Below are 24,528 nucleotides of genomic sequence, written 5' to 3'. Positions count from 1 at the left end.
ATGGTGTCCTCCCCCCCCCCTCTCCTCCTCCTTCCTCCAGCTCCCTCCTTTACCTATCCTACCCCCTCTATTTTCCTTACCTCTCGGTTTTTCCCCACAAAGGGGGTTTTGGAGGTCAGACGGCAGTCGCTCCAGGAAAACCACAAACAGCCACAATATGGAACGAACCAACAACAGACTGGGTACGGCTAGGGCGTCGCCGCATAACGACGCGCAGGCACATCGCCCTACACCTGCGACAAGTGGGCAAGGGCTACCGTGTCAAGTACGGGCACGGTTAAAGACGCAAGTACCCAGACGAAAACTCCGCTTTGCAACGTGGAATATTGGCTCTCTAACCGGACGATGCAGGGAACTTGCAGATGTACTCATGAAACGTCGGGTCCAGTGTGCTTTCCTCCAGGAAACTCGCTGGAAGGGCAATAAGTCCCGTAACATCGGACAGGGTTACCGGCTTATATACACTGGGTCACCTTCGGGTAGAAACGGTGTAGCGGTAGTGCTTTCTGAAGAGCTTCAGAATGGGCTCCTTGAAGTTGACCGTCGCTCCGACCGCTTGATGCGAGTGAGGGTACTGATTGAGGGCGTTATCACAAACTTAATCAGTGCCTATGCTCCCCAGGTGGGATGTAGCGCGGCCGAAAAGGAGACATTCTGGGAGCAGTATGAAGGGGTGCTACTTGCTGTGCCGTCTACCGAAGTGGTCTTAGTTGGAGGGGATTTGAACGGGCACGTCGGTAAGGCTGCTGAGCCGTATGAACGTGTTCACGGGGGTTTTGGGCACGGTCTTCGCAATGCAGAGGGAGAAAACATTCTGAGAACCTGTATTGCGTCTGATCTGGCCGTCGTGAATACGTTCTTCCAAAAGAATTCTCAGCACCTTATCACGTATAAGAGCGGGTCCCACTCAACTCAAATAGATTACTTATTGACCAGACGGTGTCATATGGGCAGGGTAACTTACTGTAAGGTCATTCCAGGCGAAAGCCTAACGGCCCAACATCGTCTTCTTGTCATGGACTTTAACGTCACTCCGAAGAAGAAAGTAGCCGAGAAACGTAGGCCTCGGATCAAGTGGTGGTTGCTGAATGGACTGATGCAGACCGACTTCCTGGCAGAGGTGAAAAGTCACGATATTTCGACTAACACCGAGACTGCTCAGGATGCTTGGGATCGGGCTCAGTCGGCAATCATTGCGGCGGGCCGGCGAGTTCTTGGCCTTTCTAGGGGAGGACGTGTCATCGACAAGGAGACATGGTGGTGGAATGACGAGGTGCAGGAAGTGACTCGTGAAAAGAAGGCTGCCTTTAAGAAGTGGCAGGAATCCAACTCTCCTGAAGACAGACTGGAGTACACAGTAGCTAAACGTGCCTGTAAAAGAGCTGTAGCCAGAGCCCGCAGTGAAAGTTTGTCACCATTGTATGATAAACTTGAAACTGTGGAGGGGCAGAAGCTCATTTACAAACTGGCACGTTCCCGGGATAAAGTGACGCAAGATATCGCAAAATGTCTTTGCATCAAAGATTCCCAGGGCACGCTGCTCTGTAGTCATGCCTCTGTCAAGGAGAGGTGGAGAAGCTACTTCCAGGAGTTGCTGAATACTCAGCACCCATGCAGTCTTTATCACGACCCACCGCCTAACCTCGGACTTATTGCCCCAATAACCCTTGACGAAACACGTAATTGCCTGCGACGCATGAAGAACGGAAAAGCGGTGGGACCTGACGACATTCCGATCGAAGCGTGGAAATCGTTGGGCTCTCTTGGTGTGCTCATACTGACCTTTTTAACCATATCTTGAACACTGGTAAGATGCCGCATCAGTGGCGGCTTAGCTTCATTACCCCTATTTACAAAGGAAGGGGCAGTGTTCAAGATTGTGGTAGTTATAGGGGCATTAAGCTTATGAGTCATACCATGAAGCTCTTCGAGCGCATGATCGACCTCAGGCTCCGCCGAGAGTGTACTATCTCTGAGTCTCAATATGGATTTCAGCCAGGATCGGGCACCATGGACGCCATTTTCGCCCTCAGAACTTTGATGGAGGCATACAGGGAAAAAAGGAGAGCTCTGCATGTGGCCTTTTTAGATCTGCAGAAGGCCTTTGACTGTGTGCCTCGTCAGTGTATCTGGTGGGCATTGCGATCCAAAGGGATCCCTGAGGCCTATATTGAGATTATCAGAGACATGTACCACGATTCCGCTTCTATGGTTAGGACTGCTGTTGGCGACACTAGACCCTTCCCGATTACGGTGGGGGTTCACCAGGGCTCGGCTCTTAGTCCGTTCTTATTCAATGTAGTGCTCGATACTGTCTCGGCTCACATCCAGGACCAGCCTCCATGGCTGATGATGTATGCCGACGACATAGCACTCATTGCCGAGAACCGACTGACGCTGGAGCGTAAAGTGAACCTCTGGAAGGGTACGCTTGAGAACGGCGGTCTTAAACTAAATGTGTCGAAGACAGAGTACATGGCCTGCGGGAGCCGGGACTCGAGCACCATCCTTATAGGTCCTGAGCCAGCCGTTAAGTCGGAGAAGTTCAGGTACCTTGGATCCGTTATGCACGAGTCTGGAGGCATCGATCACGATGTCCAAGGGCGGATAAGCGCTGCCTGGGCCAAATGGCGGGAGGTCACTGGTGTGGTCTGCGACCGCAGAATACCGCCCAAGCTCAAGGGGCTGATATACAAGAGCATCATCCGACCGGTTCTTTTATACGGCAGCGAATGTTGGCCGGCACTATCTCGGCACACTCAGGAGCTTCACGTCACGGAAATGAAGATGCTGAGGTGGATGTGCGGCGTAACGCGGTCTGACCGCATACGCAACACATTCATTCGAGGTAGTCTTGGGGTCCGTGACGTAGCGGATAAGCTCCAAGAGCGCCGCCTGAGATGGTTTGGCCACGTTACGCGCCGGCCTAAGAACTATGTCGGATGCAAGTGCCTTGCTATATCAGTTCCTGGAGTGAGACCTCCTGGACGCCCAAGGAAGCGCTGGCTGGATGTCGTGATGCAGGACATGAGAGCCAATGGTCTAACCACCGAGGACGCAAAAGACCGTGCAAAGTGGAGTAGGTTGAGTAGGAGGGCAGACCCTGGCAAGGGTAAAGATACGGGTTTCAATATAATATCCAATTTATTTATAAGTTTTGTGCAATCTCCGGTTATTTTATAATTCCTGATTAAATGAGCCAATGTAATTTTCATGAACATATTATGCGTATGATCTACCTGAAAAGAAAGTTTATATTTATTTTTTTCAATTTCACGCATATAGCAGAAGACAATTTTTTGAGACATTTAGAGATAAGTTAAGTCTGGTAAGTAGATATATACAAATATTTAAATTATATGATGAAATTAAGGTGTCGGTTCGCAACATTACACCTTGTTTTCTTACCTATGCAAATTCTTTTTCCAAAACTAAAAGCAGCGTAAGCTGACGGTATTTTAGGTAACCTAGCTGGATCTAGCCATCTTTCGGGAATAAATTCATCGGCATCGGGTCCCCATATTGGATGGCGGTGTATTCCATGTCCTAATATAATACAAGCATGGCCTTTGTATAACGTGCAGTTTCCTGTGTTAAAAGACATTACTTAAATAATGATTTTACAAAAACTAACACGCTTTGCCTATTTCAGAGACATCATTGGCACTAACAAATAAGTGTGAATCTGTAAATAATTAATTTAAAAAGAATCCAACTGAGTTTCATGCGCCGCGCCGGCTCTTCTCATGTCTAAGATAGCTTTATGGAAAAATTCTTTAAAAGAAAAGGAAAAGCTCTTTTATCTATTTTTGACTATAAAATATACTTATATAACTTTCAATAAGACTTTTTTTATAAAGTCCATAATTTTTTTGTAAAGTCCATAATTAAATATTATACAGAGTATAGCGGTACATTCCGTTGTCTACTCATATTTTTGTTTAAGTTTTATAAATATTTACATGTTATATTTATCTGACTTACGAAGTTTCACATCTCTGTCCAAAGTTCTAGCTGTCACTGGCACAACTGTAAAGTATCGCATGGATTCTTTTATGACAGCTTCTAAATATATCAATTTGGATAAATCTTGTTTCGTGACATCTCTATCGTCATTCCCAAAAACATCGATTAATTTTTCAACTTTATCTACGGTGAAAAAGATTTTGATGGGTTAGCTGTAGTGTTTGGATCCTCTACTCACACTTAAATCGACAATAATCGCATTCTGCACATGTAATAATTTCATATTCAAATAATTTCAGGTAAAGCGTACGGTCTGATCATGATGAAGACTTTCCTCGCACAAATCCTCAAGAAGTTTAAAATCACAGCTGATGTTAGAAGAGTACAATTTGAATTTATGATTTTATTGAAACCGTGTTCTGGACACGCATTAAAATTAGAACTAAATAAAAATAAATAAATAAATAAAATAAATAAATAAAAGAATTAATAAATAATAAGAAGAATTTTAAAAAGCGCTAGTGATAGTCTCAGCACGTTCAAAATATTCTAATTCCTGAAAGTATTCAATCTCAAAACTTTAAAAATCCTTTATAATTGTAAATATTACATATTATTATAATGATACTCGTAAAAATATAAGTAGTTGGGATGCGCTAGAACCACGGGGGTGTGCCAGACCCCGCGAGTCGACTTGTCGATGCGTCAAAACTAAAAAAATAATAAAAAAAAAAAAAGGTATAGCCCCCCATTTGAATTGAGGGTCCCAGAGCTGTAGCTCTAACCGTTCCAAAGATAGCTTTTCGATTAATTAAATGCTACTAGTCGCGCCTCTTATCAGTCACCCTCATCAAGTTCCCGCCCGGCCTTATCGCTCGCTTCCCCGAATTGCTAACAACGAACCTACGTCACAGTGCAGTGTTGCTGTCTCTTTCTTGCATTACTTATCACCTAACGACTCCACAGTGCCCGTCTCTTTGTCGCTATGTTGACTAATAATTTGTTTATTTAAAACTTCTCATTTAATATATATATATTTATGAAATCTAAACAGTTCTATATCGAAATTCAAGAATAAAAAAATGTAAAAAAAAAATGTCTAACCTAACCTAAGAATTTAAAAAATGTAAGCAAATGTTCAACCTAACCTAACCTAAGAATAAAAAATCATTTTGTTTATTAAAAACTTGTCATTTAATATATATATTTTTGTGAATTCTAACAAAAAGAAATCGAAATGAGAGAATAAAAAAATGTTTTTTTTTTGTCGCTGGGAAATGCATTTACGCAGACGCCCATACGGAAGGCGTGCCTTACGGATGAGCGGTACTGTGGGACTCACCGGTGAGACCAATCCTACCCACTAAAACCCAGCGGAAACCCTCTCCACCAAAATGAGACGCCGCAGGATCGCTCGCGCATACTACTACGACGCCTCGGTGGAAGGCCCGCCTTTTGCAGGCCATCATCGCTTTCAGGGTGCCCTAGGGCATCCGCAATAATCTTGCAGGAAGATCAACCTGACCCTCCCGCGGTAGCTCCTCTAGGGTAGGGGGAGTAGAAGATGCGCATACCGCCTTCTTCTACCCCCTGGCCTACGGCGGCGGAGCGAGTCTGCGTTCGAGCTGGACTCGCGCACCCGCTCCGCGGCCTCCTTCAATGCGATTACTGATTCGCAGAAGGAGACCATTGCAGACCAGTTCCTCTCACAGTCCAGCATAGCCCCTACCACATTGGCCAGTGAGAGGTCTCTACCCACTGCCGCCATCAAGACATGGCGTTGTGGGGCCCAAGCGGGGCACTCTCTCTGCCGATGGTTGCTCACCTCGCGACCGCTCACTTGCTCGAAAAGTGAATGTGCAAGTGCGGCTGCATCTTGAAGTTTGCGCACGTACGTGCCTTTAAGATGTTTGGATTTAGTGGCAACCTCCAGTATAGAGGCAGCACTTTGTCCAGCGTATGTGCGCAGCTCCTCGGCCGAATATTGTGAGGTGTCCCTCCTCTCTTCTACAGCCGTTACGCTCTCTGCATCTGTTGTCTGAGCGGACGTATCCCCCTGGCATGCCCAGTCAGACAAGTCCCGCTCAAAAACTTCACCTCGCGCATCTACATCGCACCGACTTTGCTGTTTATGAGTGCGCGCTAGTCCACTACAAGTTTTCGGGGGCCTACCCCTCCTTGATGTATGGCACTTTCCGCCTACCTCAGCGTCTGAAGCTGACTCCTTGCCACTTCCTCTAGGTTTATCGACCATAGGCCGCTTGCGCCTCGTGCGCTGCATTGTTCCCGCGTCTGAAGCGGATTCTATAACTCCCACATCATCAAAAAATGTTCAACCTAACCTAACCTAAGAATAATTTTTTTTGTTTATTAAAAACTTCTCATTTAATATATATATTTTTGATTTATTTTTTAGTTGTTATTGTGGAATTTTAGACATGCTCAAACTTGTAACAGATTTGCTATTACTAACGCCATTGTTTCTTTATTAGTCATAAATGATAAGCATACAGTTTGAATATTATCGTTATCACTTCCGGTATTTTAATAGGTTTGTCCTGCTACGTTGTGCAAGTTAGTATAAAACGACTGTGTATCTTTTTTAGATTCATCACTAAGTTCTTCAGTGTCTTCTTGTCAAGAACTATTGTGCGAGTGTTGTCTAGTAAGTGCTAACCACATGTCGAACTGTGATCATGTTACTAGTGTAAAGAAATCAAACACCTCGAGGCTTTTACAGAACTTATATTTCTTCCAGGGCTAAATACCATTAGGCTTGTATAATTTATATCTCAGGACTTTTACAGAACTTATACTTCTTCCAGGGCTAGATACCATTAGGCTTGTACAATCAGGTAAGATGCAAGCACAGCTGTAACCGCTCATGTAGAAACGTGAAATTTGGACAGATGTTTACATTACATTATGTTGTAATCTGGACATCCACTAAGAAGGGATTTTGAAAAAAAAAAAAAATTTAACCCTAAAGGGGTGAAATAGGGGTTGAAAGTTAGTATGGAAAAAAAAATTTAAATCGGCACCGATTCTTATAAAATTTGAAATTCAGACTCTTAAAAGTATTTAATTGAATACGTGTTTCATGGTTTTCTAGAATTCTTTCCATAAGGGTGCAAATAAGGGGTTGAAAGTTTGTTTGGAAAAATCTTTAAAACGCCACCGATTTTTATAAAATTTGAAATTTAGACTCTTAAAAATATTTCATTGAACACAAGTTTCATGGTTTATTAGAATTCACCCCTAAATACGTAAGCGAAGCTGCGCGCGTCCGCTAGTTTAATATATTTGTTGCCACCATAATTGATACATAAAAATATATATCTTTAAATATATAAAATTTTGAACTAGCAGACCAAACTAACACTGTTATGACCTATGATATTTATGACACTGACGGTACCTAATCCTAATCCTGATCCTAATCCTGAACCGATACCCGAGTGAGACTAACTAATAATAATAATAATAAAATAATAAAAACTCTTTATTGTACACCCAAAAAAGAAATAGTAGAATACAAGTAAAAGAATATGGTACAATAGGCGACCTTATCGCTGAAATAGCGATTTCTTCCAGGTAACCTTGAGGCGTTGGAAATCGCAAAAAAATAAATAAATAGTGAGTAGGGAATTACGTTTGCGGCAGTCGAGGGATTGAAAAAAAAACCGAATAATTATTAGTTATTTATTAATTATATATTAATACAATTATTCTTAAAACTAACGACTGCTTTAATCGAAGTGAGAATAAAGAGTGTTCTTAACTTCTAATAAAATATTATAATTACGAGAATTAAAACACAGGTGCATTGGACAATTCGAAGAAATCGCTGGGTGGTCGCCTGAGATCAGGCGAGTACTTTGGCACGTCAGCATATTCGTAGGGTTAGGGTTCCATAACTAGGGTGTGAATAGATATAACAAACAACAACTACAAACAACTATATAAAAAAAAAATTAAATAAACCTACACAAAGATAGATACATATATACATAAATAAATACATACATACATATATATAAATACATACATACTTACATACATTCATACATATACACTTATAAATTATGTTAACATATGGATACATACTTAGTATAGAAACAAGGGAAAAAAAAAATAATAAAAATAAAATGAAAATAAAATAAATAATAATAATAAAAAATTACACTTATATTAAGTAAGTACGGTTAAAAAGGTTTAGAGGGCTAGAAAGTGTTTTTTTAAGCGTTTTTTAAAGGTAAGGAACGTTTTTGAATTCCTAACAATCAAGGGCAGGGCGTTCCATAACCGACACGCAGTAATTGTAAATGAATCACCATAAAATGACGAGGAATGTTGTGGAATTTTTACTACAGACTATAGTCGGATCGCAGACGTCGAGGATGTGAGCGGCCCAAAAATTCAAATCGTTCCTTTAGGTACGGGGGAGAAGTTGGATTGAACAGAATACAGTAAAACTTTCTACTTTTAATGTATGATATCTGAGATAAATCAATAAATCTTCTGGTTTTCACATTTCTAATAGGTTTATCGAGTATCCTAATACAGAAAATAGCTTTTTTCTTTCGTTTTAATCAGATCTAAAAGTAAAGCTAAGGGTAATTTATTACAAAAATATTGATGTATATTTTTTTATTGTCTAGTATTAGCTTTCATTTCTTTGAGAAACTGATCATAATTTCGCTCAAAGCACTTTATTAAACTTTTTGTAGATACGAATTATTTCCTCACAAGACCCATTATAAACAAACGAGCAAAATTTATAGTCTGCTTCTCGTCCCAGTTATAATATATAACTGGGACGCTCTTTTACTTATGTAAGCCAATTTTCTATATGTCACACAAACTGCGGAATTACATTTAAATATGATCTATTAACTTTTATAATACCAGTAACTAAAGTTTAACTTTAATTCTTGTTATACAGAAACTTATAAATCTAAACATTGCCTTTGTATACCAGTAAAAGTTCCTTTATGTCACCGAAGCGCTTTATCACATCAGATTAACCACTCATCAGAAGATGTAAATCACTCCTACGGCCGCGAAGATATCGAAGTTTTGCATTTTCGATAAATTCCCTTTTTTTTTTGTTTGTCATTGCCATCATTCCACTGGGTGGTTCCTCTAGGGTGCGTCTGAGCATCCGACTCCATTTCCCTCAAATAAACGCAACAAATGTCATTAAAAATGAATAATCTTAATTGATGTATTTATAAATTATCAATTCAAAAGCATTCTCTTTTAAATGTCATTCATAAATTATTTAAAATGGATCGTCCAAATGTCAATAAATAAATCAGAATCAATCAGAAGAAAAAAAAATACTAAAATAATCAATATTAATAAACAAACATAATAATTTAAGCTTACATTACTTACAAAGACTACTACACACTATGCCTGACTGCCGCAATCATCAGTCACAAGCAGGCGCTTACTTAATTTTATACTTTACATACTACGCCCGACATACCGAGGCCACCACCAGCCTCGAGCAAGCAGGCTCTTACTCTAAATACATAATATCAATCATCAATCTTCGGTACGCTGAGTCGCTGACCGTTAATTCATCTATGGTATTCTAACCATTCTTCTGTGGTACGCTGACCACTAATTTATCTACGGCATCCTTAGCCGTGTATCAATCTTTATACTATTCTATAAAATATACTTAATATTCATACTATTTTATAAATTATACTTAATTTTCATAGTATTCTATAAAATATACTTTATCTTCAAACTATTCTAATAAAATGCATAATAACTCTTAAAGTGACTAAATTTTCAATCAAAAGCTCTCCGACCAATAATATCTACAAAAGCTAGCAGTGGAAAACTTGATTTCCATGTTTTTGTTGTACGTACCTCACTTTGGGGCGGATTCTGATCCCGTTTCTGAACTGTAAAGAAATCAAACACCTCGAGGCTTTTACAGAACTTATATTTCTTCCAGGGCTAGATACAATTAGGCTTGTACAATCTTAAATTATAATACAATATTTTATTCTAGAGGACCACTTTCCTCTTCAGCTCCTAATCTAATAGTGCGCATCAGAATTTTCATCACATCAAGCGTCTTTTTTAAATTGTCAACTCGCGCTAGTTCTATGTATAAATTTTCAAATATATATTTTTATTAAACAAAGAGATTGATTTACATTTTGTTATAACAAATTATCGTGAATATAAAAACTATTTATATAAAATCATTACACTAGTGTGTTATTTACTAAAGAACAGGAGATTGAAAGTAATTGCTGGACTGACAAGGAATTGGACGAAATTTGCGAGATTGTTGAATCAGCAGAATGTGCTATGGAAGTTTTCAACGATAAATTCACAAGTATTGAGTCAAAGAATTTTGATTCACAATTTGATGAAGCTTTGTTCAACATAAGCGAAAGTGTGGAAAAGCAGTAAGTAATAATGATTATTAATGTTTTTTTTATTTATTTCTTTTTTTTCCTGTTTAAATTTAAGAGATGTTGAATTTAAAACTTATTTTTTTCTTTGTTAACCAGCTTACAAGTTGGCAGAGGCTTGAAACGCGTAGCTCAAGATAACAATAAAAAAGTTGTGAAAATGAGACGTCCAAGCGAACCTTCAACTTCGAGGGATTCAGAACCATCAGTTCAACCATTAAACATTGACATGATCAACTGTGAGGTATGCAAAATACTTGTTAAAAGGAGATATTTAGCAAATCATTACCGAAGCAATATTCATAAAAATAATGCATTACGCATTCATTACAGTTTTCCTAATGTAACATTAATCGAAAAAGCATTTGGAAAACGTTAGTCCACACTAACCACTCTCCGTTAGTGATGAGCTTTTGGATTTTAATTTGTTTTTAAATTCCATCAAAGATACTCTTTTTACTTTAGTTAGTGAGAAAATAGTAGCTTTGAAAACCTTCAAAGTTAATTTTATACTCCAAGCTAATTTTATTCAACAATGTAAAGAATTGACAAATATTTTTGATTTTCAAACTCCGAATGTCATTCATTTCGTCATTAACGAATCTGTTAATTTAAATGAATTTCTCGATTCTTCAAATGAAAAATTTGCAAACAAAATAACTGAGTTTGTAAAGAAAGACAGCGGTTGGTCTATTCAGAAAATATTTAGTTTGGATATGAATGTGAATAAATTTAATCCACTTCGCGGATCTTCATACATTGATTTGCTTCACGACATACGAAAGTGGGCTTTACTCTCAGCATTGTACCCAGCAAATAAAAGTTCAGATCGAGTCACTTCATATTCAAAATATGAAAACAAGTTAATGATGTGATGGTGTTCCTTTTCCTGTGATGTTAACAGACATTCATAAAATCGAAAAGTTGAATAATTTGAGTGTTAACGTTTATGGACTGGAATACAATGCTTTGAGTAAGTCTAACTCTCTGGTTGGTCCATTATATTTTACAAAGTGTCTCAAACCTATTCATATTAATTTACTTTACATAACGAGTGGAAGTAATGCGCATTATTGCTATATAAAAAAATTATCTCGTTTAGTGAGTCATCAGGTTACATCACGAAATAATACCATTTACATTTGTGACGGCTGCCTTATTTATTTTAACAGTCAGGAACTTGTTACTTATACCGGCGAAAACTGTGCTAACGTATTTTTGACAACTTTACGTAAAGATATAGAAATTATTTGTAGAGCTAATTCTTTTCAAAAATGTCCTCTTCCTCTATCAGAAATAGACAACAAAACAATACAAGAAGCTTCTATATGTTACATATGTGAGAGTGAATTAAAGGATGAACGATATATTGATCACGACTGGCATTTAGGTACTTTTATAGGTGTATGCCATGAGAATTGTAGCAAAAAAATTCATAACACCTCATTTATTCCTATAATATTACATAATCTGAGCAATTACGATGCTCATTTTAATTCATTAAAATAAGTTAAAAAATAATAATAAGTGGAGATTTATTATTAGAAAAAATATCTGAGTAACCGAAATGAACAAACCAAAGAAGTAAAAGTAACTAAAGGAAATTCTTAATATTAGAAAAAAAACCTAAAGTTTGCTGTGCGCGCGTACTAAACATTTTTCTATATTAAATAATTATTAATTTTTGCAAACAATATTAAATAAAATCTCAAATGATTAAAATTACGATATTTTAAGTGTATAACATCGGTATAGATAACCGAACTGAGATAAATTAATTATAAGCAGCAAATAATTACATAAAAAATAATAGTAATTCGAAAATCTATAAAAATTTACAAAATCATCAAAGTCATCCGCCCGTTCGCGTCGGTCATACTCATATTATGCCGCCCGAAGGCTATGTCATTTGGAATCAGTCACATCTTAATTATTTATTAGAATGTTATACAGTAAATCATAATTTCCATCTAGATGAAATGCTAAAAGTGACTATTATATTTATTTTCATAAGGATGAATATCAAATTATAGAAATCATCTAATTTTTGTTAATGATTTGTATAAAGAGATTTGTATAAATCTATATCGGCGCGCACCATATGTATGCATTAAGCAAACTCACTGTGGGTGACGTTTTCTTAAATCAGCAAACTTTGCAAGCCGTTGCTTAGCAACGCGTAGGGACGATTGTTATTAACATGGCGGAATAAATTCCTTGTCAAATTAATTATTTTAATATATTGGTATATAACGAAAATATTACAAATATGAGAAAAAAAAAGTATCCTATGTTCATCCCGGGACCCTCAAGTATCTCTATATGAGTATTTTATCACAATTAAATTAGCGGTTTGGCCCTGATTGCGGAAAAGACAGACAGACAGACAGACAGACAGACAGACAGACAGACAGACAGACAGACAGACAGACAGAGTTACTTTCGAATTTATAATATAGGTATGGATAGGATATAGATTATGTTTCGTTGTTAAGAAATAATTTTAAAGTTACTTACGTTGTAAAATGTTTTAAATGTATGGCAAAAGGTGTCAGTTGAATATACATATCAAAAAATTGAATTTATTTTGTTTTATTAGACCAAAAATTATTTTTTATATAATTATAGCTGTTACATAACTATTTGTAGCTCCGTTTTCCAAGTAGTATATTTGGGAAGTATGTTCATTAGAGATAGATAAGTGATGGATGCGGAAAGGCGTATTGCTGCCGGGAACAGGTTTAACGGTGCTTTAGTCAGACATTTTGAAGGTATAATTAACTTTTTGTCGTCTCGCTAACAAAATGTAACACGCTTTTATTATCTAATTTTATTAAGTGTTATATTTCTTATTAGCTCATTTTATTAATACATAATAAAAGCTTGTTTTTAAAAAAGGATATTTTTTTAATAAGAACCGACAATTAATAAAATAAATAATTAATTTAAAAAATTAAAAGCACATTTCACCTAGAAAAAAGAACAGAATAAATCAAGACGTAGGTATTTTATATGAATTTTGATTGCGTCCTAAATTTTATTATATAATTAGACGTCGACGTAATAAAAGTGAATCAAAACAATATTATTTCCTTCTTTCAATAGCGATGTGGTATCCAGATGCGGGTTTCAGCATAATGTCGAACTTATTTACAAGTTTTGTGTAATCTCCAGTGATTTTGTAGTTCCTGATTAAATGTGATAATGCTATTTTCATAGACATATATGCGTATGTTCTACCTGAAAAGACAGTATATAAATTTTAAAATTCAAATTGTAGTCTATAAATAAAAACCCATATCAATTTTATAAATATCGAGCGGCCCGCCAGCGGCTTCGCCTGTGTGAACTAAATTATTATTAATTTCTGTCTCCATGAGTACTTACGTCCTATAAGTGACGACCATGCAAAATTTAATACTCCTAGAATTTGTAGTAACAAAGTTTCATACAAACTTTCAACCCCAAAAACAACCCCTTAGAAGTCGAATATTGCAAATTCCCGTCTTAGCGACCACCTACGTCCTATAAATAACTCCTATGCAAAATTTGAGTTTCCTAGCACATGTAGATTCTGAGATTTCGTGATGAGTGACCTTTTGATTTTGTATATATAAATGTCAACGGAAAGTATAATTTATAAAAGTTGATTAACTTAAATTTATAAGCATATGCACTCATTTAGTATTAAATAAACTACAAGTATAAGTTTATAATATTTTTTTTCTACGAAATACGTACTTATCAATTTACATTTTTCTCCGTCCATCCGGGGCTGTCACTAAATGAACTACATATAAACGGCAGGCCTCGATAGATTTCCTTGCATTTCTTTTTATGTTCATAGGATAAGGGTATAAATCGGGGGTAGTGAATAAACACAAAACACAAACAAACATCCGTGCCAGTTTGCAACATTACACCTTAACCTAAATTTTCTTACCTATGCACACTCTTCTTCCAAAACTAAAAGCAGCGTAAGCTGACGGTATTTTAGGTAATCTAGCTGGATCTAGCCATCTTTCGGGAATAAATTCATCTGCATCGGGTCCCCATATTGGATGGCGGTGTATTCCATGTCCTAATATAATACAAGCGTGGCCTTTGTATAACGTGCAGTTTCCTGTGTTAAAAGATATTATTTAATTAATGATTTTACAAAAACTAACACGTTTTGAGATTATTACGCCTATTTCAGAGATATCATTGGCACTAACAAATAAATGTGAATCTGTAAATAATTGGTTTAAAAAGAATCCAACTGAGTTTCATGCGCCGCGCCGGCTCTTCTCATGTCTAAGATAGCTTTATGGAAAAGTTCTTTATTGTAAGTAGTTTCATTAAGACAAGAAAAATTAAGCATGTAAGTTACTAGTTCAAATAAAATTATTTGACTTTGACTTATTAGCTCTTTTATCTATTTTTGACCATAAAATATACTTATATGTATAACTTTTAATAAGATTTTTTTAAAAAGTCCATAATTAAATACTATACAGAGTATAGCGATATATACCGTTGTCTACTCATATTTTTGTTTAAGTTTTATAAATATTTACATGGTACATGTATCTGACTTACGAAGTTTCACATCTCTGTCCAAAGTTCTAGCTGTCACTGGCACAACTGTAAAGTATCGCATGGATTCTTTTATGACAGCTTCTAAATATATCAATTTTGATAAATCTTGTTTCGTGACATCTCTATCGTCATTCCCAAAAACATCGATTAATCTAGAAATAAATATTTATACGAAAAATATTAATTATAATATAAAAAAATGAAACTATATACTACTATATAATTTACTCAGATTCATGCTATCAGAGAGAACGGAACAATACGCTACGATTTTTGCATACTTCCTTCACCTCGTCCACTGTCATCAACCTCTTCATACAAATATCCTGCAATGATGGCTATGAAGATGTGATATCTTCGTAGGATATGCTACGAAATCTGAAGACTCAGTATAGTAAGGTACTAAGATATCACGGTAAAAATGAAGAAGAACTCGCTCTGGTGGGTTGGGACATTTGAGATGATTTGAAAGTGGCAAACAAGATTTTTGAAGTAAGAGTGTAAGTGCTAAGAGATGCAGGGGGAGACCTTCCTGAACATAGCATCGATGTTACTAAAGAAGGACATTAAGAATGTATAAAGAACCTAGTATATGAAAATGTTTAACAAAATATTATTATTATGTTTCTCTTTCCTTTCATAATTCTCGTATTCAAAAGAATCAGGTCCTTTGGAACATTTGCGTGGGGACACAGGTCCACCACGTAATTATTATTATCATCAATTTTTAGTCTACAAGCTATGTTGTTTACTACTGTGACTTACTCTTCAAAAATCTTCTCTTGTACGTCTGGAAAAGATGCAATTAACAAAATGGTATACACAAGAGCATCGGCGGATGTTTCGTAACCAGCTGCGATTATAGTATCCACATGATCTCTGATCTCGGTGTCATTGAATAATTTTTTCTCTATAGATAACTCCAATAAAAGGTCCATAAATGGTTTGAATTTGGGGCCTACAAATAATACGTAAAATAAAGTACTTATTAATCTATATCTATACTAATATAATAAAGCGGAAGAGTTTGTTTGTTTGTTTGTTTGTTTGTTTGAACGCTAAGATCTCTGGATCTACTGGATCGATTTACTTTGTTTTTGTTTTGTATGAAAGCTGCATTCGTCAGAAGTGCTATAGGCTATATAATATTACATTACACATATATACTAATAAATTAAAATACTTTCTAATATGACATGCAATTTATTCTGCCATATTAATAACAACCATCGTCGCTACGCGACCGCGTTCCGCGTTACCGTGTCATTTTGATATTCATCCTTATGTAAATAAATATAATAGTCACTTTTAGCATTTCATCTAGATTGATTTGATTTCTATAGAAATTATATTCTTATATTTCAAGCAGGCGTAGCCGCGTCCGGGTCCGCTAGTTAAATATAAATTGTATTATTTTTAGTACCGAATGTTTTCTCGGTTCTTGTGGTGGTAACGAATATTATGGTCGGTTCTTTAGCATACCTTCTGTTTCTTTATCACTCAATGCATTTTTATTGTTAAAGTAGTCTTCTTTTCGTTTCTTGAGAACCTGTAATGAAAAATGTCATAACTGCTACATTTCAGAAAAACATAAGTTAAAAAAAATCTTCATTGAAGCCGTCGTGGCACAGCAGCACAATGAAGATTTGACAGATATAACTAAAAAAAAACTTAATAGATACTTACATTAAAAATGAAATTTAAGAAATTCGAGACATTCCGTGTTGAATTACTTATGTACCTAGTAGTAGTTAAGGAGGCAAAGCAGCAAACTCGTGATTTACTCGAGCGTCATTGAGACCTATTGTGAAGCTATGGTTGCGAAGCTTAGATGATAACAAGAAAAAAATGTCATATGGTACATATCGTTTGACCGGTGGGGTGAGGGGCTATAGATTTTCAAAAATGTAAAAAAAACTGTTCCATGGACATACTCGAGCGCGTCAGATTTTCTAAGAGGGTGTTAAGTGAACCTAAAATTTTTTTAGATTATTACCTAAGAGCAGAGCTTTTGCTCTTATGTAATAAAAATTTTGAATATGCAAAAAAAAATCATTTCACAGTCATTTTCGTCAGATTAAGATATATATGGTTCATCTTCATACCCTAGACGTGATATCTCTAAATCAGACGATTATTTGAAGGGACTTGCTTAATCTGATAATTATTAATATTTTTTTAAACCAATACAAGAAACAAGTCAGCTTTACATTGTATCCCGCACATAGCTGGGTAGGCAGAGGGAACCTAACGTTAAGACACTCTGTTCCCCACTTTCTGCCAAATTTTGAAGGCATTGATTGTTGAGTAGCAGCACTTAACGTCGCTGTTTTGCCTCGACACCAGAGCGAGGAAATGGAAATATAAATTTGAATAAATATTTCATCTCCTGGAATGTAGATTGAACCCACAACCAGTCGGTTTTACAGTCACACTCTGTGCCAGCGCCACGACTGGCCTCAATTTTTTTATTCATTGAACGTAATCAATAGAAAAGCTCAAGAAATAAAATGTAACTAAAATAATGTATTTTTGAAATAGAATTTTGTGGAATTTGTCAGATTACATATTTTTCGTAACCCTTGAATGATTCCCTCCAAAATAAAAAAAAATTAGCCACGCTCGAGAATGTCCAGTTAATGTTTTTTTTTTACAACTTTGGAGCCCCCTCCTTTTCGTCACTCTCAAATTGTCATATTAGTGGAATATACACGATTTAGCATGTAACTTACCCTACCTTAATCTGATGCGCTCGAGAATGTCAGATGATCAATTTTTTTTTACTAATCTGATCCTTTATCCTAGACGCGCGGCTATACATATGGAGCTCATATTTGGTGAATGTACGTAACCGAGTACAAAGAATCCCCAATATCTTAATCTGACGCGCTTGAATAAATCCCGAAAGTCCCCTCTTCGCGGCCCCTACTATAGCAGTATAATAGTTTATCCAATTTATGATATATTTAGTATTACAGAATTACTTACCATGTTTGATAAGTGATGTAGAATTTTCAAATATTTATCTTGTTTTCTCTTTTTCGGTGTCAAATTGAATATAAAGTCGGGGTAGAGCCAGATTTTTTGGATTCTGTCTATGAATATTCTTAATATTTTGTCTACAGCGAGCATGTATTCGTTATTCTGCATTGATTCATCAGTCAAGTCTATTCCAAATGCTGCCACTGCATTAAAACATACAAAATTTGAAGTAGCTATAGTATTATTATATATGTCTATGTCTATACAATTATTAGACAATGTATAAAGTAATATAATAAAACGTATAGGTAATGCATTTATTTTATACTTTCTCTTGGTATTCTTCTATTCGTGTATGTAATGGTATCTTTTTATGTTTTTTGTTATTAATTCTATGGTAAAGTAACTTGAATAACGTTATACTCATGCCAACTTAATTTATGCATTTCATCTGTGATTCGGCAAAATTCATTTAAAACAAGTTAATCATAAAAAAAACTTTATTTTAAAACAATTTTTTTTTTAGTCAATCCGTGTCAACTAAAACGCAATTGACTTTTGAATTAATTTATCTGCTTGTGCAAGAAATGCAAATATTTAATTGCAAAATAATTTCAACTATTTAGATATTAAGAATATAAATATATGCTTACAGCATATTGTTTCCAAGACATTACGATGAATATAAGGAAAAATATCAAATGGACCCTTTCCAACGTTGTCCTCTAGATTTTTGACAAACCGACGACTTAGGCTGTTGAAGATCCCAATAAAACCATCGAGCACTATTTGATTGAATGCCGGGTTTATTAGTCGACGGTGGATTTTCCATTTTTCAACTAAATAAATAAAATTAATTATAACTTTACATAATAACGGATCTATCCCGATAAACATGGGAAAGCTGCACTAGCTTCGATTTATTACTTTTAAAAAGGTTTTTACTTTTTTAATTAATATAAATATAAATAAAAAATATATGTAACAAATGTGTAAAACAAATGTAAATAATCAGGCTTTCTCCGCACAGAAAGTACACTTTGCCTGTTGAGTGGCGGAATTCAACGCTACGCTTTTACTTTGATACCAGAGAGAAATGAAGATATTAATAAATAAAAAATTCAACCGAATGGGGTTGAACCCACAACCGTCGCATTACGGTCACACGCTTGTGCGGTGACCACGAAACGATGGGCTCGAAACATTTAAATAGTGTAGGTATTGCCAGTATCGAAAGACTTACCAGGTTCTGTGACTAGCCCTTGCCCAAGCCAAGGCATCCCAAAATCATAGAATATATTTTTTTTCAAGCACGTGTCGGCTATCGTTGCATAATTCTCTGGATCGCTCACAACTGAAATAAAAATTAAAAATCTAAGAAGCAGTTATTAGAAAATGTATAAAATATATAATTTAATATGATATCACATGTATATATTTATTTAGTAGCGGCGCAAAGTTAAGCGAAATATCCCGATAGTCCGGCGGACACGGTGTATCATAACATTTAGTCCCCTCTTCTCTCTAATGTTCAAATAGTGAAAATATAATATTTCTACGTACGATAAACTTTAATTGGCCCAAGCCACGCCGTGGCTACACCACCGCCTTCTATCGTTTTAATTGAGTACTTTTTTATGGTCTCCCATACATCTGAAAGAAGAAAGAAAAATTAAGGTTCTTACGATGTCTATAATATGGCGTCAGTGTCTTTACTAGGTATAGACGCGACTTTTGTGGTGCGTTCGGACGAATATTTTTTTATCTGTTCTATAGTACGAAGCTTTTATTACTGTTACATTAACGAATGTTAATTTTATACATTAGTATAAAACTATAAATATAACTATATATGTATCCCCACTCGAGGAATTGAAATATTTATATACATTTATATTTTCATTTATTCGTTTTGGTGTCCAGGCAAAGAGCAGCGTTTAGATCTGCCACTCAACATGCAATCTCGTCCTCCAGAATTCGGCGGAAAGTGGTGAATGATGTGTCTTACCAGTAGGTTCCCACTGCCTACCCTACTGTGTGTGGAATACAGGGCGAAGCTGATTGTTTTTTTTAATTATTTATAGATACAAGCAAAAAATTTAAAACCAATCTCCAAAAAATGCAATTAGGTAGTTAGGTAATGAATTATGAAGGTGAAGGTCCTTCAAAGTCAAAAATAAATTGTTGTACTGACTAGTTTTTACTTATGCTTTATAGATTAATTTATTTATTGCAAATGTCTTATGCAATTTAGCTCAATTTAAAACGGATATCATTTTTATTGAGCTTAATTTACGTATTATACAAGTATATTAAACGTTCCGTACTTGAATTAGTGGATTTATTCTGCATGCTGAGCTGGCTCCGCATATCCTCCGAAGAGAACGTATCTCCACAGCATTCATCTTTCTTTCATTCTTCTTCTGTAATATCCACGTTTCGTTGCCATGTAACAACATCGGTACCAACACTGCATTGTGTACGGCCAAACGCGCAGCTGTGCTGACGTTTCGCCGTTTCATCAATGCAGCTAAGGCTCCGTTAACCCTGTTACCGGCCGCAACACGCCTTTCCTCATCCATCTCTACTGAACATACTTCCGACATATAGGATACTTTAATAATGTATATATTGTGTTAAGCACGAGGCAAAATTGTTGATACGACCCAAAACATATACTCGTATATATGATTTTAGCACTTTTACTTTTTACACTTTTAGCAAACCACAGATTCTCCATTTTTGTCCCATTGACCCCCCCCCCCCCCCACTACACGATTCGGAACAAATCAAAAGGGAATAATATTTTTTACCTGATATTAAAATGGACGACTGTGCAATTTATTATTTCTGCGAATAATACACGTCTGGATATTTTTTTATTTGGCTTAAATTGGCCATTTGGCTTAACATTTCTAACTTAAATTGAACACAATTCAACTAATTGGGGAATTAATCATAAAAAATACGTCTTAAGCAATCTTAACACATATTTCTTCTTCTACGCTACGCGATTTAATTCCAATGTCTTATCACATGTCCTCTGCCTTCCAAATCTTAATTTGGAACATTGCTTAATAGAATTTTACCAACACTAATGAACCTTCATTAGTGACCTCCCAATAACATTTGCCTTAAATATTTTTCGTTACAATTTTATTCACCTGAAAACATAATAAATATAATATATATAAATGTACTTACTGACACTGTCCCCTAAAAGCAAATAGGCGTGTCCAATAAAAGGCAAACATCCGGGAATGATCGGTGGTTCATCTTTATTTTGCTTTCTTGACATCCAGTGATATATACATAATGCCACACAGGATAACACTACGAGCAATATATGCAACCTGTAAAACATATATAAAGGTAACATTATACTGGTGATTGGTAGGTTTAAAGTGGACAACTCTAAATAACCAATCGTCTCAGTAATTTCAAACTTTACGATGAAATTATTTTTACAGAAATCGAAGGAAACTGGAGAGCGGAGTGTCTTAACACAAGGTTTTTTCTGCTCTTTATTAAACGAAATCTTTATTAAACGAAGGATACTACGTTAAGTTGAAAAAAAATTCAACCTATTCAAAAGCTTAAATTTTTTGGGAAAATTGACTTACATATTTCAAATTAAGTTCGAAGATAGTTGCAATGTTACGTTTATCACATACAATCAAGTCACAGGCACGGTCCACGACACTATGAAATTATAAATGAAGTTTATCTTGCATTTGCACTTCTTTTATATGTTTTGCTAAGTGCAGCTTTATATTTATAATTATTTATGACTGGTTTTGTTAATATAAAAAAAAAATTATGCAGACGCGCGAATAACTCAAGAGGTACTAACTGGATCATATTATAAATCAGATTATATTAAAAACATAAGTATGAAAAATATTATTTAAGCCGTAACTTTTATTTCTGATGAACTTTCAAATTAAAATCCGATCGGAATGCCTCCATCGGAAAACCTCACTCATGTCCCCTTTTTCAGTGGAAAAAGGAGACATGAGTGTGCACTAGATTCCCTCTGCCTACTCTACTACAGGGGCAGCTGATTTTTAAATTGATATCTAATGGGTAATAATCTTATTTCTTCTAAGTCTATAATCAGAAAATAAAACTGATAAACATTTTTGATGATTTAATTAAATAAACATTTTGACCGACAAATAAATATATCAGTTAGTGAAACTTCTCATTCTTTTATAATAAAAACTACTATTGAGCTTGAATCAAATTCGGCTGGCACTTCAGCTCTATAACCCTAAACCAATATAAGTCCTAAATGTAATAGCAATAAAGATGATCCATGATAATCGTGGGAGTGACCTGAGAGTGATCTTTCACTGTGCACTGTAAACACACGAACTTAAGTTATAGTATTATTCAAGGGGAGGTTCTCTTGATTAAAGCTGTAACTTGAATTCCTCCGATTTTTTTCCCCAACGCCAAGTTTAAGGTTGGTTAAATGTTTAATTACGATTATCTCTACTGTGAATTGATTCACAGTAGAGATAATGCAAGAACGACATAGGTTCATGGAACCTAAAAATGTAATTAATTATTCTTTTAATGGACAAAAAAAGGAGCATTCAGTTTGTCAATTTTATCACTAATTTTTAATATTTGATCTTCTATTATCTTCGAATATTGGGTAATTAAACGAGTCCCAAAATTTCATTTCTAAAAATTTTTAAGACGAAATAGTCTAAGATGAGCGTAGATGTTCTACCGACCAACCATTTAATGCAAGATAGATGAAGGGTTTGTCGTAACATACCAAAGTTCAATTTTAACGCTGATGCTTGAATTTCAATTCAAAATACGAAGTTAGGTAAGTAGGGGAGAGCGGGGCTAAAAGTTACCGAGGTAAGTTGTTCCGATGGAAATAATTTCGCGGAGAAAAGTGATAGGAATATTTAGTAAACATATAGTGAAATGCAATGTGATAGCGCACCCATGGCCACCATATTCAACAATCCAGTTGCACCCGATACCAGTGGAATAGCACACGGGTGTCGTTGGTGCACGATTGTAAATATTTTTGCATTTCATATTTTTGGTCTGTCTCACAAATTTTAACGATTAGCCTCGAGTATGTTAGTGTTTTTTTTACATTATATTACCTACTATTTCGGAACACTATTTGTAAATTATTTATGTTTTCTATATCTTATTTATATTTAATTTTTTTTCAACACGTGTTTTTGGGGCTAGATGTTCCCTTTATTTGGGGCATGTTGTGACCTGTTGTTGTGACGAAAAACTTTCGCCAATTCATTTGTACCAATAATGGGATGTAAATATTGTAATTTTTCATACTAAAAAATGTTGTAATTTAGTAACATGCGGACTTATGCTCGGAAATCAACTCGAGGTTATGTGTCATATGAGTTGATGTAAAAAGCAGCGAATGTAGTTTTCAAAGATTGCAGGAATAAAATAAAAACTGTTATCAAAGAATTACATATACATATTAAGTGCGAAAACCTAAAGGTATAAAATTTTTGTTTATTATTTTGGTTTAACAAAACCAAAATAAGTTTTATTTTATGTAAAATTATCTTTTACTTTTTAGTTCCGTTGTTTTTCGGTTCGGTATTTTTTGTTCAAAATTAATTCTTTTTACGATTTTAAGTGAAAAGTAACCTTAAAAGGATACTTCTTAAATGAGTGTTGGTTGTGGTGGTAGTGGTTGTTAACGAGTGGCATCTGTTGTGATTTGTAAAACTTGACTAAATTAGGTATTATTTTTGTGGAAACTAACATTTTGGTATATTAACAAGAAAATACATAAAAAATATTCGGGCGAATTGGGAACCTCTCCCTTTTTTGAAGTCGGTTGAAAATGAAAACTTCTTTTTTGAGGTTGGTTGAAAAGAAATGCAACGATAGGGAATCTTACTTCTGCGACTAATTTTAACAAAGTTTTCCCTTGTAACTATACCAGTATAATTAATATTTACCAAAATAAAAACAAATTTTCTCAATTTTGACCGGATTTTATAATCAGAACCTAACCAAACTTTCATCAAACTATCCTTGAAGTGTATCCTTTCAAATAAGAAAAGAGTCATTAGAATCGGTTGGCGTGATATTGAGATATTCGTCATTTTGTCGCACACGTACACGTACACAAATTTAATACTTATGTGATTTTCTCATAGATACCATTGTCAAAAATAGACCAAAAAAATTGGTTCCCATATGGGAAGCACTACCTTTCAAATAAAAAAAAATCATCAAAATCGGTTTACCTAATCAAAAGTTATGAAGTAACATACATAAAAAAAAGAAACAGTCGAATTGATAATCTCCTTTTCTTACAGAAGTCGGTTAAAAAAGATTTGCTTTTGCGCCTGGTAATTATTATGATACTGTTGATTATTCCTTAAATAAACAGGCTTTTTTCGATTATTTATTGTTTTTTATTTTGAAAATAATAGCTTTAAAAATATGGTAACAATTTACCCTGGTCTGTTAACAACTTGCCCCAATTCGGGGTAAGTTGTTACTTTCCGACTTCAGTCATAAAAAAAATCAT

At 35.3% G+C, this 24,528-nt stretch overlaps 2 protein-coding genes across 2 annotated transcripts; both read right to left on the bottom strand.

The window, feature by feature from the left end:
- Positions 1–3,222: 3,222 nt before the first annotated feature.
- Positions 3,223–5,432, bottom strand: LOC146528319 (cytochrome P450 4V2-like). Its single transcript, XM_085202807.1, has 4 exons — positions 5,309–5,432; positions 3,985–4,149; positions 3,409–3,588; positions 3,223–3,239 (listed from the first exon to the last, which is right to left on the bottom strand). The coding sequence occupies exons 1-4, from the start codon at positions 5,430–5,432 to the stop codon at positions 3,223–3,225; spliced, it is 486 nt and encodes a 161-aa protein (XP_085058933.1).
- Positions 5,433–13,391: 7,959 nt separating this feature from the next.
- Positions 13,392–21,674, bottom strand: LOC146528318 (cytochrome P450 4V2-like). Its single transcript, XM_085203389.1, has 11 exons — positions 21,599–21,674; positions 21,180–21,328; positions 19,539–19,628; positions 19,219–19,329; positions 18,629–18,814; positions 17,982–18,178; positions 16,476–16,542; positions 15,759–15,951; positions 14,994–15,145; positions 14,356–14,535; positions 13,392–13,652 (listed from the first exon to the last, which is right to left on the bottom strand). Coding segments are annotated over exons 1-11 (1,482 nt in total). The 5' UTR covers positions 21,601–21,674; the 3' UTR covers positions 13,392–13,497.
- Between the last annotated feature and the right edge of the window lie 2,854 nt (positions 21,675–24,528).

The sequence above is a fragment of the Heliconius melpomene genome, chromosome 19 (assembly GCF_056956725.1).
Source record: "Heliconius melpomene rosina isolate 202511_hmr_F chromosome 19, ASM5695672v1, whole genome shotgun sequence".
NCBI classification, from domain to species: domain Eukaryota; kingdom Metazoa; phylum Arthropoda; class Insecta; order Lepidoptera; family Nymphalidae; genus Heliconius; species Heliconius melpomene.
The sequence above is the reverse complement of the archived record's forward strand: the minus strand, read 5'-3'. Positions and strand labels throughout refer to the sequence as shown.

Excerpts from the sequence above, each read along its gene's own strand:
- LOC146528319 (XM_085202807.1), bottom strand. The coding sequence starts at position 5,432 with ATGGCCTGCAAAAGGCGGGCCTTCCACCGAGGCGTCGTAGTAGTATGC. Across the intron at positions 4,150-5,308 it reads GGGTAGGATTGGTCTCACCG|ATAAAGTTGAAAAATTAATC; the intron begins GTGAGTCCCACA and ends TTTTCACCGTAG. Across the intron at positions 3,589-3,984 it reads GGACAGAGATGTGAAACTTC|GAAACTGCACGTTATACAAA; the intron begins GTAAGTCAGATA and ends CTTTTAACACAG.
- LOC146528318 (XM_085203389.1), bottom strand. Across the intron at positions 18,815-19,218 it reads AGGGCTAGTCACAGAACCTG|TTGAAAAATGGAAAATCCAC; the intron begins GTAAGTCTTTCG and ends TTATTTATTTAG. Across the intron at positions 15,146-15,758 it reads CAAGAGAAGATTTTTGAAGA|ATTAATCGATGTTTTTGGGA; the intron begins GTAAGTCACAGT and ends ATTTATTTCTAG.